The following is a 16,759-nucleotide window of genomic DNA, read 5'->3' on the forward strand; positions in this document are numbered from 1 at the left end:
CACGCCCCTCCAACACCATCTTCTGGCAGTAAAAGCCCAGAGCTTAAAGGAAGCAGTGCAGGCAGGGAATGAGTTCCTGCAAATTCAGCCCACTCTTCCTCGGCCTGGTGCCCGACCCATAGTAATGACAGTGGAGGAGGAGGAGACTACCCCTGCTACAGTCGCCCCCGTCCACTCGGATCCCCCATCAGCCACCCTGAATGACGTCCTGATGGCTATAAAAGGATTAGCGGATGGACTAAGGGAAGGAAATCTGTTGGGACGACGGGGAGTGGAGAAAAGGAGACCAAATTGTTGGGGTTGCGGCCAGACAGGGCACACACAACGCCGGTGCCCTCAAGTCACCCAAGGACAATCACCTCAAGCCACGAGGTCGGGAAACGGTTCCCATCCACAGCAGTAGGGAGAAGCGCTGACTGTGGATCTACTGTACCAATGCAAGGCCAGTGGCAACGGCCACGACGGACTAGGCGACACAGGCTCCCCCCCTGCTCGCCACCGGTCCCCTTGCATAACCAGTATCAACCCTTACCTGAGTGTGCAGGTCTCCCACCCTCAGAAGCCAAGGACGAAACGTACATCTGGCCAAAGCCGTCTCGGCCTTCCCGAAAAGGCCCCCAGAGAATGAGCCAAGCCAGACGAACTCATGGAGATGAATTGTGGAAGCCACACAATAGCAGCTATTTCTTGCCAGGTCGCATCGGAGGTCAGCCCGTCCAGTTTCTCGTGGACACCGGATGCACCTCTAATCTGTTGGGACGACATGTCTTTGAGCGCTTACCCAAGGATGTCAAGAGCCAATTAGAGGTTCGAGAAGACTATGGGCGGATGGCAGATGGTACCCGGCTGCAGTTTCACGGACTCATCACTCTCCCAGTCAGAGTCAGGAGTGTCCAGGTCACTGTGTCTCTAGTGGTGTGTGCCCTGAAGGAAGATGCCATCCTGGGCATGCCCTTCTTGGTCGACCACCACTGTGAGATGAACTTTCAGCAACCCACGTTGGTGTTAAATGGGCAGAAATTGACTTGCACTGACAGAGAGGGTCGACCCCTGACAAGTGGAGTTCAAATAATGCGAGCCACAACGCTTCCCCCTTGAACCGAGGTCCTGGTTGCCGGACGTCTCACGTCCTCATCCTATCAACCAGTCGGGTTAATTGAGGGAGTAAGAAACGGTTATATGGTGGCCACCAGCCTACATCAACCCGGTGAGAAGGGGAGAGTGGCCATCCGCTGCATGAATCCTACCGACCATCCAGTCAGCGTGACGGCAGGGACGGTTGTGGGACAATACACTGGAGTCGGGCCGGACGAAATAGGGGTCCCCTGGACAGCGAAAGAAGAGGCTGAGATTTCTAAGGAACCTCCCCCTTCTGCTTCCAACGTACCTCCCCATATGCTGGACTTGCTCCAACAGGCGGCGCCACATTGCTCGTCCCCTACCGAGCACCGAAGGATGGAAGACCTTTTGGTCCGTTATGCGGATGTGTTCAGCCAAGGAAGCGAGGACGTGGGGCGTACCACCCTGGTACAGCACGAAATCCCCCTCCTTCCAGAGGCACAACCCGTCCGTCAACACCCATATCGAGTAGGGCACGAGAAAGAAGCCGAAATCGAGCGACAGGTTTCGGCCCTGGAGAAACAGGGCATGATTGAGCCCGCTCACGGGGCCTGGAGTTCTCCGGTGGTCTTGGTGAGGAAGAAGGACGGGGCGTGGCGATTGTGTGTGGACTATAGAAAACTCAATAGTGTCACTCGCCAGGACGCCTACCCCCTCCCCCGGATTGATGAGAGTTTGGACGCCTTGTCCGGCAGCAGGTTTTTCAGTACCTTGGATATGATGAGCGGATATTGGCAGGTACCCCTCTCTGCCGAGGCCCAGGAACGGTCAGCGTTCGCCACACACAGTGGGTTATGGAGATGAAAGGTGCTCCCCTTTGGACTGACCTCTGCCCCGGCTACCTTCCAGCAGCTAATGGAACGCGTCCTCCAAGGGCTACACTGGAAAACTTTGCTGTTGTACCTGGACGACATCATCGTCATGTCGGCAGACTTCTCTAGTCATGTAACTAGGCTGGCAGAGGTGTTGGAGCGACTGAGACAGGCCGGGTTAAAACTAAAGCCCTCTAAATGCAGTCTGTTCCAGACCCAAGTTAAGTACCTGGGCCACATAGTCAGCGACACTGGAGTGGCTACCGACCCTGAGAAGATTCAGGCCATCAGTGGATGGGCAGCACCTCAGGATGTGACGCAGTTAAGATCATACTTGGGTACCACTGGGTACTATCACCGATACGTACCTGACTACGCCTCGATCGCCAAACCTCTCACCTTGTTGACAAGCGAGGGGGTCCCATGGAAGTGGGAGGGAGAGGAACAGGAAGCTTTCCTTAAGCTCAAGTGGTCACTGACGCACGCTCCAGTACTGGCATATCCTGACCCCTCCTTACCCTACGTGCTCGATACCGATGCTAGTAACGTAGGAACCGGGGCTGTGCTATCCCAGGTCCAGCAAGGCAAGGAGCGATCTATAGCCTACTATAGTAAGACCCTCTCCTCCGCCAAACGCAATTACTGCGTGACTAGAAGAGAGTTGCTGGCAGTCGTGCTGGCTGTCCAACATTTCCGGCCCTACCTATATGGCAGAGAATTTACTATCCGGACAGACCATGCCTCCTTGGTTTGGTTGCACCGGAGGAAGGAACCCTCTTGCCAGGTGGCCCGGTGGCTGGAGAGCCTAGCCGAGCACAAGTATCGAATTATCCATCGAAAGGGCGTTAAGCACGGTAACGCCGATGGATTGAGTCGACGACAGTGCATCGACTGCCGGCAGTGTGCAGCCATTGAAAAGCGGGATCGGGGGCCAACTAGGTCACAGGTGTGTGACTCTCTAGTAACTCCAGGGACAAATTGGGAAACTACTGTACCAGTGGACCAAGTTCCAGTACAGCCACCAAGAGGTACAGGAGGACCCAGTCCCAACGCCCGCCAGTTGGATGAGGACGAATGGCCTCGACTACCCAGCAGCGGACATACATCAGGGCCCGACCTCCCGACTCCCACACCAGCCAGCCCAGTTCCAGTACGGTTGCCATGCGGTGCGGGGTCACCGGGAGTGTTGGACGACCCCCTCAGAAAGCTTCAAAACCCTCGGTTACGGGCCGTCAAGATGACAGGTGAACCAGGACCCGTTGAGGAAACTGATGAAATCACGGTCCCAAAGGTCCCGGAACTGTTGGCAGTGGTGCAGACTTCGCTAGATGAAGTACGGGCATTGCAACAGAGACCCGCTACCGACCTAGGGATAATTTATCAGGCCGTCAGGAACCGGAAAAGAATAGAAGAGGCCGTGCTACAAGTAGGCAGCCCCGAGTTGCAGCGATTGGCCCGGATGTTCCACCAGCTCCAGCTTGACGAGTCAGGTGTATTGACCCTTCATCTCATCCAGAATGGACGAGAAAGGGTGGTGGTGGTATGCCCCCAAACGCTGAGACAGGAGATCCTGTGGAAAGCCCACGAACAAACACGTTGCGGTGTGGAGAGGACCCTGAAACGCGTCCAACTGGATTGGTACTGGCCGGGCATGGCTGGAGATATCAGGAGGGCAGTTCTCTCTTGTGAAGTTTGCCAGCGGGCCAAGACGGGAAAGGGCCGGACCTCCGGGAACCGACAACGGCTGTACGCCGGGAGGCCATGGCAACGTCTAGCCGTAGACTTGGTGGGACCCCTACCTCAGACCCCTCGAGGAAATAGCTGGGTGTTGGTGCTCACTGACCATTTCACTCGGTGGTCAGATGCCTTAGCTATCCCCGACGCTACAGCCCCAACGGTAGCTCAGGTCTTGGACGAGAGAATATTCAGTTACTTCGGTCTGCCCGAAATTATCCACACCGACCAGGGGAGCCAATTCGAGTCCTCTTTATTTCAAGAGCTATGTGACTTGTGGGGAGTCGACAAATCTAGGACCACTCCGTACCACCCCGAAGGGAATGGTGTGGTTGAAAGAAATAATCGAGTACTGGGTGACTCCCTACGAGCCCTTCTACTGGGCAGAGGACAAGAGGATTGGGATCAGTTATTGCCACAAATCATGCGGACGCTGCGAGGTTTACCGCACTCCGCCACTAAGGAAACACCCAATTACTTGATGTTGGGTCGAGAGCTTCGTCTTCCTGACCAGTTGCTGTATGGAAACAGGCTGGAATCATTTACGAGCATACACGAGTATGTCCAGACTGTTCACGACCGGTTGATGCAAGCCCATACTCTCCTCCGAGATAGACAGAAGGAGATTGTATCAACCGATGTGAGAGAGCCTCTGCTATTCAATGAGGGTGACCTCGTATGGTTACTAAGCAAGCGGCGAAGAAAAGGGGAAAATCCAAAATTAGCGGCCAAGTATGTGGGACCCTATCGCGTACTAAGGAGTCACGAAAATCATACTTACGAAATAGAAAGATATGGCCAGCGATCCACTCAAGCTGAAGGAAGGTTAAGGCTTTGTCGCCCTAGTCCGGTGCAACAAGGACGAGCCCCAGCTGAAATCGAACCTGCCCGACGTCCTAACATGAGAGGTCACCCCCGGAGACGAGTATCACGAGAGAACGGTAATCCAGATGTCGTTATTCCAGAATCACTCCTGCCTAGTCGACTAATGGAGTTGCCAATACTACAATCGCCGGGAAGATTGGAATCACTTCGGTTTCCAGGCGAGGATTCCTCGGTCTCTCCAGGGGAACGCAACCCTAACTCGAGGGCTGGCCCCGACCCTGGCTGCGGATTGACGACTGAGGAAGCAAGAACCACGGGAAATGTAGGAGCTCAGGCTAGCACCGCCGGGACTGGAAACACCCCACGACCCCAACGAAACAGAAAGCCCCCTGCGTACTTAGCCGACTATGATACCAGCGCCGTCCAATCAGGAGAAGCCACCAGAGGTCAAGGTCAGAGGGCGGCCATCTTGGACACCAGAGAGAGCGCGCTCATTGCTTGCTGTCAACTCGAAGCGTATACATCTGCACCTCCTCTAACCATGGAAGTAACGAAGGAAACAATAAAGAAGGCTTCTCCAATTATCGGAGCCTTGCCTCTACTACCCGAGTTAATAATTCCTCTGGAACTCCACCCAGCTCCTAACGAAACCCTAGACGATACGGAGCCCGACTCGGTGAAAGAGGATTCCTCCCCAAACTCTCACCTGCCGACCAAGTGGGTCTCTGAAGAAACGGCTAGGAAGATACTGAGGTTATGCCGGGAAGGTGGTACCAACTGCCCGTTGTGTCAGCAGCTATTGTCCACTCCCCGACGGCGCCGTATTCAAATCGCGCAGCATTTCACTAGATTCTTTTGTAAATGTGGGAGGAATTCAACTTCCAGGGACACTATCTCTAAACATCAGTCCAGAATAAGGGATGTGGAGATACGAAAAGCCCACGGTGGAACGGGCATCAACATTTATGAGGTCGACCGCGCCAGTTACCCCGCGTGGAGCCAGAAGGTCCGACTGATTAACCCTTCGGCCTTCGAGAAACCCACACCCTATGGGCCGGTTAAGGCGAAGCCACCTGTAAGAAGAGGACCCCAGGCGCCCTTTCCCTCTCCCCCGAAGAAAAAGCGGATAGGCCAGCGGTGTAGTCCGCTCAAAGTGGAAAGACCCATACCAGCTCCCAGGAAAATATTAACAACGGTCGGAAGCGTCCAGAGCCGACTGGGAGACATTCGACCCCGAGTCACGGTGGACGCTCTTCGGGAAGAGGCCTCTAATCTCAGACGGACGGCCCGTCGTCTAGAGGAATTGGCAAACCGGAGGTCGACCCCATAAAAGATGCGACCGAAGTCCGTGAAAGACATTGTTTATCCTTGGTATGCTTCAGTTAGTTTGTGTTTTCTCATATTATTTTATTTTTCTTTTCTTTTGGTTTGTTTTTATATAGCCGATGGTCGTCTATAGGGGCGGCGTGTGTGATGGAAACGTTATGTTGCCATCCCCTTTTTCTTTATATCATTTGGAGTTGTGCTCCCTTTTTCATTTGTGTAACCACGCCCCTAAAGGAGGCTGGCCTTTGCTACCTTATTTGCATAATTGAATGTATTTAAGGCAGAGCCTCGGCTCTTTTATGTTGTTCAATATATGCCTTGCATTTGGAACCATACTCTTCTGTTACCTTGCGCGATAGCAGAACCACACCAAGCACTTGACTAACTCCAAAGACCCAGTCTATGGACTGTGCTGTGGGAGTAAAGTCACAGAAACACTGTCGACCCCGTCGACCTCAAGTCGACCTTGTCGAACTAGTATAGAACCACTCTGGGAACAGTTCCTTGTGTACGGTGGTTGATGTTGACCGGTGGAGTAAGTCGACCTAGTCGCCTCCGCGTGTTGGTCACGGGCAACCGCTACACAGCCCCTGTGAAGAGTGAATGCAGACCGGTAGAGTAAGCCGACCTAGTCGCCTCTACGTGTTGGTCGCAGGATCCAACACAACGCGCAGCATAAGGTTTATTGAGAGTTGTCTTTCATACTGTAAAACAACTCCAAATATGCAGTTACATCTCCCTCTCTCCATCTCTCCCTCTTTCCCCTCTCTCCCTCTTTCCCCTCTCTCCCTCTTTCCCCTCTCTCCCCTCTCTCTCCCTCTCTCTTTCTCTCCCTCTCTCTCTCTCTCCCCCCTCTCCCCCCCTCTCCTCCTCGCTCTCCCTCTCTCTCTCCTTCTCTCCCTCTTTTCCCTCTCTCCCTCTTTCCGTCTCTCCCCTCTCCCTCCCTCCCTCTTCCCCCTTTCCCTCTCTCTCCCCCTCTCTCTCCGTCTCTCCCCTCTCTCTCCCTCTCTCTCTCTCCCCCCTCCTCTCCTCCTCGCTCTCCCTCTCTCTCTCTCCTTCTTTCCCTCTCTCCGTCTCTCTCCCTCTCTTCCCTCTCTCTCTCCCTCCCTCTTCTCCCTCTTTCTCTCCCTCTCTCTCCCTCTCTCTCTCTCCCCCCTCTCCTCCTTGCTCTCCCTCTCTCTCTCTTTCTCTCCCTCTCTCCGTCTCTCCCTCTCTCCCCTCTCTCTCTCTCCCTCCCTCTTCCCCCCCCCTCTCTCTCTTTCTCTCCCTCTCTCTCCCTCTCTCTCTCTCTCCCCCCTCTCCTCCTTGCTCTCCCTCTCTCTCTCTTTCTCTCCCTCTCTCCGTCTCTCCCTCTCTCCCCTCTCTCTCTCTCCCTCCCTCTTCCCCCCTCTCTCTCTCCCTCTTTCTCTCCCTCTCTCTCTCCCCCTCTCTCCTCCTCGCTCTCCCTCTCTCTCCCCTTCTCTCCCTCTCTCCCTCTCTCTCTCTCTCCCCCCTCTCCTCCTCGCTCTCCCTCTCTCTCTCTCCCTTTCTCTCCCTCTCTCTCTCCCTTAGTTCAACGCAACACATGCGGATAGACAACATTTTTGGTTTTTCTGTCGGGCCTATGAAGAAACAGTTTTCGGCGTGTGCCTACTTTTGAGCAGGCGACTTATAGCTGGTCATGGCTGATGCAGGGTGACAGTAAGTTGATAGCAGCTGCTCTCTTTCTTTTCACAATAGCGTATCACAAGGCTCGGAGTACTCGTGAAAGTTCTGTAATAGTAAGTTACAGTAGGCCTACTCGTAGCTGGAAAAAAATTAGTAATTCGGCTGCTGAAGGAAATGAACATGACCCACTATCACAAACAGCGGCAAATCCAACGTTATTAAGTAGTGGAGATGTGGCAATTCATAGACAATACAACATCGTATAAGAAACACTTACCTTTTTGATGTGGAAATTTAGTAGGTGAGAAATGCGTTTTTCCAGTGGCTCCAAGAAACAAACATTTACGTGACCTTCTCGGTACACGTTGGCAGTAAATATTAATTGCATGTAAATAACTACTCGTTAATTTATTTTATTTAATGAATAGTACATTTGTATAGCTGTATAGACACCTTTGTATAGGCCGCAGAACTCAGGAAAGGTGCTTTTAAACCCGGAAGAAAATTTGCCGTTTAAAAAGCGTGCTAACCGGGGGTTTCGGTTAATGCGCTCGAGCGGTGAAAGAAAAACAGCAGAATCGCCACACCTTTATATAAGCCGCTTGGCTCAAATCGTCAGAGAAAAGTAGCGGCTAATAGTCGATATGACGAAATTACGATATTATGATAATTAGTACTCATATTAATTCGGTTGGCTTCGTTCGACCGGATGGAAAAAGAAAGACCGCTCTATAATTTATTTACCGTTACTACACATATTACCTAATTCAGTTTGCTTCGTACGACCGAAATTCGTACGACGATAAAAGGAAAGACCGCTCTATAAGGCGGACAATCAATCAGATAGACAACGATTGCCGTTTATATAGTAGATAGAGAACAGCGTTTTTCTAGTGGTTGCAAGAAACAAATGTTCACATGACCTTTCCGGTACACGTTGGCAGTAAATATTAATTAGATGTAATTTACTACTCATTAATTTATTTAAAGAGTAGTAAATTTTATTTAATTCACTACTAATATTTACTACTACTTTAATTTTACTACTTACTTATATTAATTAAGTTTGCTTCGTACGATCGAATCTGTTACAATCTTGCCACAATCAATACTCATAGTGGATCTATTCTTCAGCCCTGAACCCTTGTATATAGTACATATCAATCAATTTATCTTTGTATAAGCTATCCTGCATTACTTATTTGAAGTCATCCTCTCATGTAAATTTTCTTTTAACTTTTACACAAATAATCTCAAACTAAATATGAATTGTTCACTACTATTTTGCATTCAGGATTCTTCTACAGTTTCCGTTTTATTGGATAATATGCCTGCAAATAGAGGCTTTTTGTTATTTTGTTATCAGCAAAATAAAAGATTACTAACTAACTAACGATCGAATCGAAAAAAAAGACCGCCATATAATTTATTTATACTGCTCATATTTGGGAGTTATCGGTGACTCAATATATCGAGAAGACAACTCATACTATTAGCATATCAGTATTTATCGTCCATCCCTACGATGAATAGCAGGTTACGTATTATAATAGAGGCGTGTACTAACCGGAGATTCCCATTAATGCGCCCTAGCGGTGAAAAAAACCACAGAATAGACACGCCCTTATATAAAAGTAGCGGCTAATAGTCGGAAAAGTACGGTACTCTATAAAGCGGACAGACAGATAGACAACGATTGCCGTTTATATAGTAGATATAATTCTCAGTGTCTGTCCAGTCACGGCAATTAAAATCAAGCAATTAAAAAACCGTTTTGCTGATTCAATCTCGGAACCTCCAGTTCTGGAAGAGTTGAGTTCATATCTTAGACTATGCCGTTTAACTCGGCATAGCAAACAATAACGGTGAAGATATTCAGCTGGCCTCACTAGGTGAAGGCTTGGCGTTGCACTGGTATCAAAAACAGCTTACAAACAGTTGCAGGTAATGTAGTGTAAAGGTAATATAGTACGTAAGGTAATGAAGGTAATATAATGTTTATAAGCTGTGTTTTATTACCCGTGCAATGTAGAGCATGCAGCTAGTATATTTATATATTGATCGTGGCTTCATTGGCTACAAGGAATATCATGAATTGCCAGATAGTAGTGTGATATGATTGTTATAAGGCGACCTCATTTGACTCACAGATTAACATACACATGTTTTAGGACCTGCGGAAAAACATTAGACGAGCATTAAAGGCTTTGCAAGGCTGCAGAAACATTGCTGTTCCAGTCGTTGGTACTGGGGCACTTGGCTACCCTCCTGATAAAGTTGCAGACGCTATGGTTGGTACTATACTAGATCACGCAATGAGTGCTGACACAGGAAACCAAACAGTGACTATTGTGATTCACCCTGATGCTGACATTGTTTGGGAGGTTAGTATAAGTATCACTACTACTAGGTCTCTATTCAGGAGGTTAGTATGAATATCACTACTACTAGGTCTCGATTCAGGTGGTTAGTATGAGTATCACTACTACTAGGTTTCTATTCAGGTGCTTAGTATGAGTAGCACTACTACTAGGTCTCTATTCAGGTGGCTAGTATGAATATCACTACTACTAGGTCTCTATTCAGGAGGTTAGTATGAATATCACTACTACTAGGTCTCCATTCAGGTGGTTAGTATGAATATCACTAGTACTAGGTCTCTATTCAGGTGGTTAGTATGAATATCACTACTACTAGGTCTCTATTCAGGTGGTTAGTATGAATATCACTACTAATAGGTCTCTAGTCAGGTGGTTAGTATGAATGTCACCACTGCTAGGTCTCTATTCAGGTGGTTAGTATGAATATCACTACTACTAGGTCTCTATTCATGTGGTTAGTATGAATATCATTACTACTAGGTCTCTATTCAGGTGGTTAGTATGAATATCACTAGTACTAGGTCTCTATCTAGGTGATCAAGGAGTAGTTTGTAATTTACCATATCAGATATGTTGACCACTTTTCTGACCTTTTGGTCGCATTATCATTTGTTTACTGAAATTTTTATGCGCAAATATAACATTCCATTGCTTGAGTAGTCAATCCCTTTGTTATAACTTTCTAGCAATGCATTGTAATACCCTTCCATTAGATATCAGCTGACATTTAGGCTGATGGCTCCTGCAGATGAAAATCAGCATGTGAAACATGTGGTAGATTTATACATCTTTGGTCGGCTGTTTCAGCTGTCCTGTCTATTAGTTCTGTTACTTACAGACTGCCCCACCCACATTTGATAAGCACTCATTTCTTTCGGTCATTTCAGGTCATGTGGTCATTCGGCTTGTTTGTAAATCCTAGTTTTTATGACCATTCGAACTATTTATATCCAAATCATAAGTCAACATATTCTTTTGAGGTTTTCATCTCATTGGCTTCATGTGGTCATCAAACTTACTTCTCAAGTTTCAACAATTAGCTCTTAATACTAGCTATTCATCTTTTCCCTCTACTACAACTGACTTATATATTCAATTAACTCTATTTCTCTCTACAACAACTGACTTATATATTCAATTAGCTCTATTTCTCTCTACAACAACTGACTTATATATTCAATTAGCTCTATTTCTCTCTACAACAACTGACTTATATATTCAATTAGCTCTATTTCTCTGTACAACAACTGACTTAGATATTCAATTAGCTCTATTTCTCTCTACAACAACTGACTTATATATTCAATTAGCTCTATTTCTCTCTACAACAACTGACTTATATATTCAATTAGCTCTATTTCTCTCTATAACCACTGACTTAGATATTCAATTAGCTCTATTTCTCTCTACAACCACTGACTTATATATTCAATTAACTCTATTTCTCTCTACAACAATTGACTTATATATTCAATTAACTCTATTTCTCTCTACAACAACTGACTTATATATTCAATTAACTCTATTTCTCTCTACAACAACTGACTTAGATATTCAATTAGCTCTATTTCTCTCTACAACAACTGACTTATATATTCAATTAGCTCTATTTCTCTCTACAAAAACTGACTTATATATTCAATTAACTCTATTTCTCTCTACAACAATTGACTTATATATTCAATTAACTCTATTTCTCTCTACAACAACTGACTTAGATATTCAATTAGCTTTATTTCTCTGTACAACAACTGACTTATATATTCAATTAGCTCTATTTCTCTCTACAACAACTGACTTAGATATTCAATTAGCTTTATTTCTCTGTACAACAACTGACTTATATATTCAATTAGCTCTATTTCTCTCTACAACAACTGACTTATATATTCAATTAACTCTATTTCTCTCTACAACAACTGACTTAGATATTCAATTAGCTCTATTTCTCTCTACAACAACTGACTTATATATTCAATTAACTCTATTTCCCTCTACAACAACTGACTTATATATTCAATTAACTCTATTTCTCTCTACAACAACTGACTTAGATATTCAATTAACTTTATTTCTCTGTACAACAACTGACTTATATATTCAATTAACTCTATTTCTCTCTACAACAACTGACTTATATATTCAATTAACTCTATTTCCCTCTACAACAACTGACTTATATATTCAATTAACTCTATTTCTCTCTACAACAACTGACTTATATATTCAATTAGCTCTATTTCTCTGTACAACAACTGACTTAGATATTCAATTAGCTCTATTTCTCTCTACAACAACTGACTTATATATTCAATTAACTCTATTTCCCTCTACAACAACTGACTTATATATTCAATTAACTCTATTTCTCTCTACAACAACTGACTTATATATTCAATTAACTCTATTTCCCTCTACAACAACTGACTTATATATTCAATTAGCTCTATTTCTCTCTACAACAACTGACTTATATATTCAATTAACTCTATTTCTCTCTACAACAACTGACTTATATATTCAATTAGCTCTATTTCTCTGTACAACAACTGACTTAGATATTCAATTAGCTCTATTTCTCTCTACAACAACTGACTTATATATTCAATTAGCTCTATTTCTCTCTACAAAAACTGACTTATATATTCAATTAACTCTATTTCTCTCTACAACAATTGACTTATATATTCAATTAACTCTATTTCTCTCTACAACAACTGACTTAGATATTCAATTAGCTTTATTTCTCTGTACAACAACTGACTTATATATTCAATTAGCTCTATTTCTCTCTACAACAACTGACTTAGATATTCAATTAGCTTTATTTCTCTGTACAACAACTGACTTATATATTCAATTAGCTCTATTTCTCTCTACAACAACTGACTTATATATTCAATTAACTCTATTTCTCTCTACAACAACTGACTTAGATATTCAATTAGCTCTATTTCTCTCTACAACAACTGACTTATATATTCAATTAGCTCTATTTCTCTCTACAACAACTGACTTATATATTCAATTAGCTCTATTTCTCTCTACAAAAACTGACTTATATATTCAATTAGCTCTATTTCTCTCTACAACAACTGACTTATATATTCAATTAACTCTATTTCTCTCTACAACAACTGACTTATATATTCAATTAGCTCTATTTCTCTCTACAAAAACTGACTTATATATTCAACTAGCTCTATTTCTCTCTACAACAACTGACTTATATATTCAATTAGCTCCATTTCTCTCTACAACAACTGACTTAGATATTCAATTAGCTCTATTTCTCTCTACAACAACTGACTTATATATTCAATTAGCTCTATTTCTCTCTACAACAACTGACTTATATATTCAATTAACTCTATTTCTCTCTACAACAACTGACTTATATATTCAATTAGCTCTATTTCTCTCTACAACAACTGACTTATATATTCAATTAGCTCTATTTCTCTCTACAACAACTGACTTATATATTCAATTAACTCTATTTCTCTCTACAACAACTGACTTATATATTCAATTAGCTCTATTTCTCTCTACAACAACTGACTTATATATTCAATTAGCTCTATTTCTCTCTACAACAACTGACTTATATATTCAATTAACTCTATTTCTCTCTACAACCACTGACTTATATATTCAATTAGCTCTATTTCTCTCTACAACAACTGACTTATATATTCAATTAGCTCTATTTCTCTGTACAACAACTGACTTATATATTCAATTAACTCTATTTCTCTCTACAACAACTGACTTATATATTCAATTAGCTCTATTTCTCTCTACAACAACTGACTTATATATTCAATTAACTCTATTTCTCTCTACAACCACTGACTTATATATTCAATTAGCTCTATTTCTCTGTACAACAACTGACTTATATATTCAATTAGCTCTATTTCTCTCTACAACCACTGACTTATATATTCAATTAACTCTATTTCTCTCTACAACAACTGACTTATATATTCAATTAGCTCTATTTCCCTCTACAACAACTGACTTATATATTCAATTAACTCTATTTCTCTCTACAACAACTGACTTAGATATTCAATTAGCTCTATTTCTCTCTACAACAACTGACTTATATATTCAATTAGCTCTATTTCTCTCTACAACAACTGACTTATATATTCAATTAGCTCTATTTCTCTCTACAACAACTGACTTAGATATTCAATTAGCTCTATTTCTCTCTACAACCACTGACTTATATATTCAATTAGCTCTATTTCTCTCTACAACCACTGACTTATATATTCAATTAACTCTATTTCTCTCTACAACAACTGACTTATATATTCAATTAGCTCTATTTCCCTCTACAACAACTGACTTATATATTCAATTAGCTCTATTTCTCTCTACAACAACTGACTTATATATTCAATTAACTCTATTTCTCTCTACAACCACTGACTTGGATATTCAATTAACTCTATTTCTCTCTACAACAACTGACTTATATATTCAATTAGCTCTATTTCTCTCTACAACAACTGACTTAGATATTCAATTAGCTCTATTTCTCTCTACAACCACTGACTTAGATATTCAATTAGTTCTATTTCTCTCTATAACAACTGACTTATATATTCAATTAGCTCTATTTCTCTCTACAACAACTGACTTATATATTCAATTAACTCTATTTCTCTCTACAACCACTGACTTAGATATTCAATTAACTCTATTTCTCTCTACAACAACTGACTTATATATTCAATTAGCTCTATTTCTCTCTACAACCACTGACTTATATATTCAATTAACTCTATTTCTCTCTACAACAAATGACTTATATATTCAATTAACTCTATTTCTCTCTACAACAACTGACTTATATATTCAATTAACTCTATTTCTCTCTACAACAACTGACTTATATATTCAATTAGCTCTATTTCTCTCTACAACAACTGACTTGGATATTCAATTAACTCTATTTCTCTCTACAACAACTGACTTATATATTCAATTAACTCTATTTCTCTCTACAACCACTGACTTATATATTCAATTAGCTCTATTTCTCTCTACAACAACTGACTTAGATATTCAATTAACTCTATTTCTCTCTACAACAACTGACTTATATATTCAATTAACTCTATTTCTCTCTACAACCACTGACTTAGATATTCAATTAACTCTATTTCTCTCTACAACAACTGACTTATATATTCAATTAACTCTATTTCTCTCTACAACCACTGACTTAGATATTCAATTAACTCTATTTCTCTCTACAACAACTGACTTATATATTCAATTAACTCTATTTCTCTCTACAACAACTGACTTGGATATTCAATTAGCTCTATTTCTCTCTACAACCACTGACTTATATATTCAATTAACTCTATTTCTCTCTACAACAACTGACTTGGATATTCAATTAGCTCCATTTCTCTCTACAACAACTGACTTATATATTCAATTAACTCTATTTCTCTCTACAACCACTGACTTAGATATTCAATTAACTCTATTTCTCTCTACAACAACTGACTTATATATTCAATTAGCTCTATTTCTCTCTACAACCACTGACTTATATATTCAATTAACTCTATTTCTCTCTACAACAAATGACTTATATATTCAATTAACTCTATTTCTCTCTACAACAACTGACTTATATATTCAATTAACTCTATTTCTCTCTACAACAACTGACTTATATATTCAATTAGCTCTATTTCTCTCTACAACAACTGACTTGGATATTCAATTAACTCTATTTCTCTCTACAACAACTGACTTATATATTCAACTAGCTGCATTACCCGTGTTCGGGAACAGATTTACGTAAAGCAATAGTTTTATTGAGAGTTATCTTTCATACCGTAAAACAACTCCAAATATGCAATCTACTGAAATTTTTGTGCTGATCTGACTGCATACACATATGCAGTTGTACATGTCAATAATGTTGGAGAGCCCATTGGAGATATGCAATGTGTTTTACAGCTAGTCTACAATGCATCAGTCTCGAACTACTCAAATCGGCATTGTCCTAATTTTGTACACAGAACTGATAATGAAATTGACATTGCTAGGCAAACTGACGCTCTTCAAACTGGCAGTATGGAAAAGTTTTACATATTTTAAGAAATTCTAGAAAATATTTTGCTGTTGCACTGCTTAGCTATCGCCAGCTTTTATTGAATTGAGACTTCTGCATGCTTGAAATACTAATCATGACTCACCAGTTCTTCGTCTACAGCCTGTGTTTTGATATGGTATATACAAACTGTGCAGCAGTAATGCGGTTGTTGATAAAATTTATTATCAATAAAATCTACTATATAAAATACATATATGGCCTCTCGCCTTTTCAACGTAAGGCGTTACATCTGGAGCATTTTTGGACATTCGTCCCATAAAAAAATTCAACCCTATACTGTGTTGCATGACTGTAGTTAAGCGCGAAGTTTTCTGTCCATACACGGCGCCTGGTAGCAGCTGCTGTAGTTAGTGCATCTCGCTGTTGTCGCCGTTTCATTCGCTCCGAAAATTCAGCTCGGTGAGCAGCTGTTGTAGCTAGTGCATCATGTTCTTGTCGCCGCTGCATCTGCTCGGAGGTTTCTGCACGTCTGGCCGATGTAGCGGCTGCTCTGAGCCGTTTGAGTTACTGCTGGGGTCAGTTTAGTAGTCTCTGCACTTCTAGCGGCTGCAGCATCTATTCTGGCCTGCTCTCGATGTACCCGTGTTTTATTCGACGGTTTCTGCTCTTCTAGCAGCTGCAGCAGCAGTTCTGTTTCGTTGTGGGCGTAGCTGCGTTTGCTCTGCAGTTTCTGTTCGTCTTGCTGCTGCTTCGCAAATTCGATCTCTCTCTACGGGAATCAATCTGTTTTTGCGTTTGGGCAGTAGGCTTTTTGGAAGGCA

The 16,759-nt window shown here is 42.8% G+C and overlaps 1 protein-coding gene across 1 annotated transcript in view; it reads left to right on the forward strand.

The window, feature by feature from the left end:
• The window catches only part of LOC137404894 (uncharacterized), a 67,563-nt gene that overhangs the window by 25,035 nt on the left and 25,769 nt on the right, over positions 1-16,759 (forward strand). The window contains exon 6 of the mRNA XM_068091120.1: positions 9,635-9,847. Coding sequence (XP_067947221.1) covers positions 9,635-9,847 — 213 coding nt within the window. The remainder of the gene's footprint in view (positions 1-9,634; positions 9,848-16,759) is intronic.

Source organism: Watersipora subatra, chromosome 9 (genome assembly GCF_963576615.1).
Source record: "Watersipora subatra chromosome 9, tzWatSuba1.1, whole genome shotgun sequence".
Taxonomy (NCBI): Eukaryota; Metazoa; Bryozoa; class Gymnolaemata; order Cheilostomatida; family Watersiporidae; genus Watersipora; species Watersipora subatra.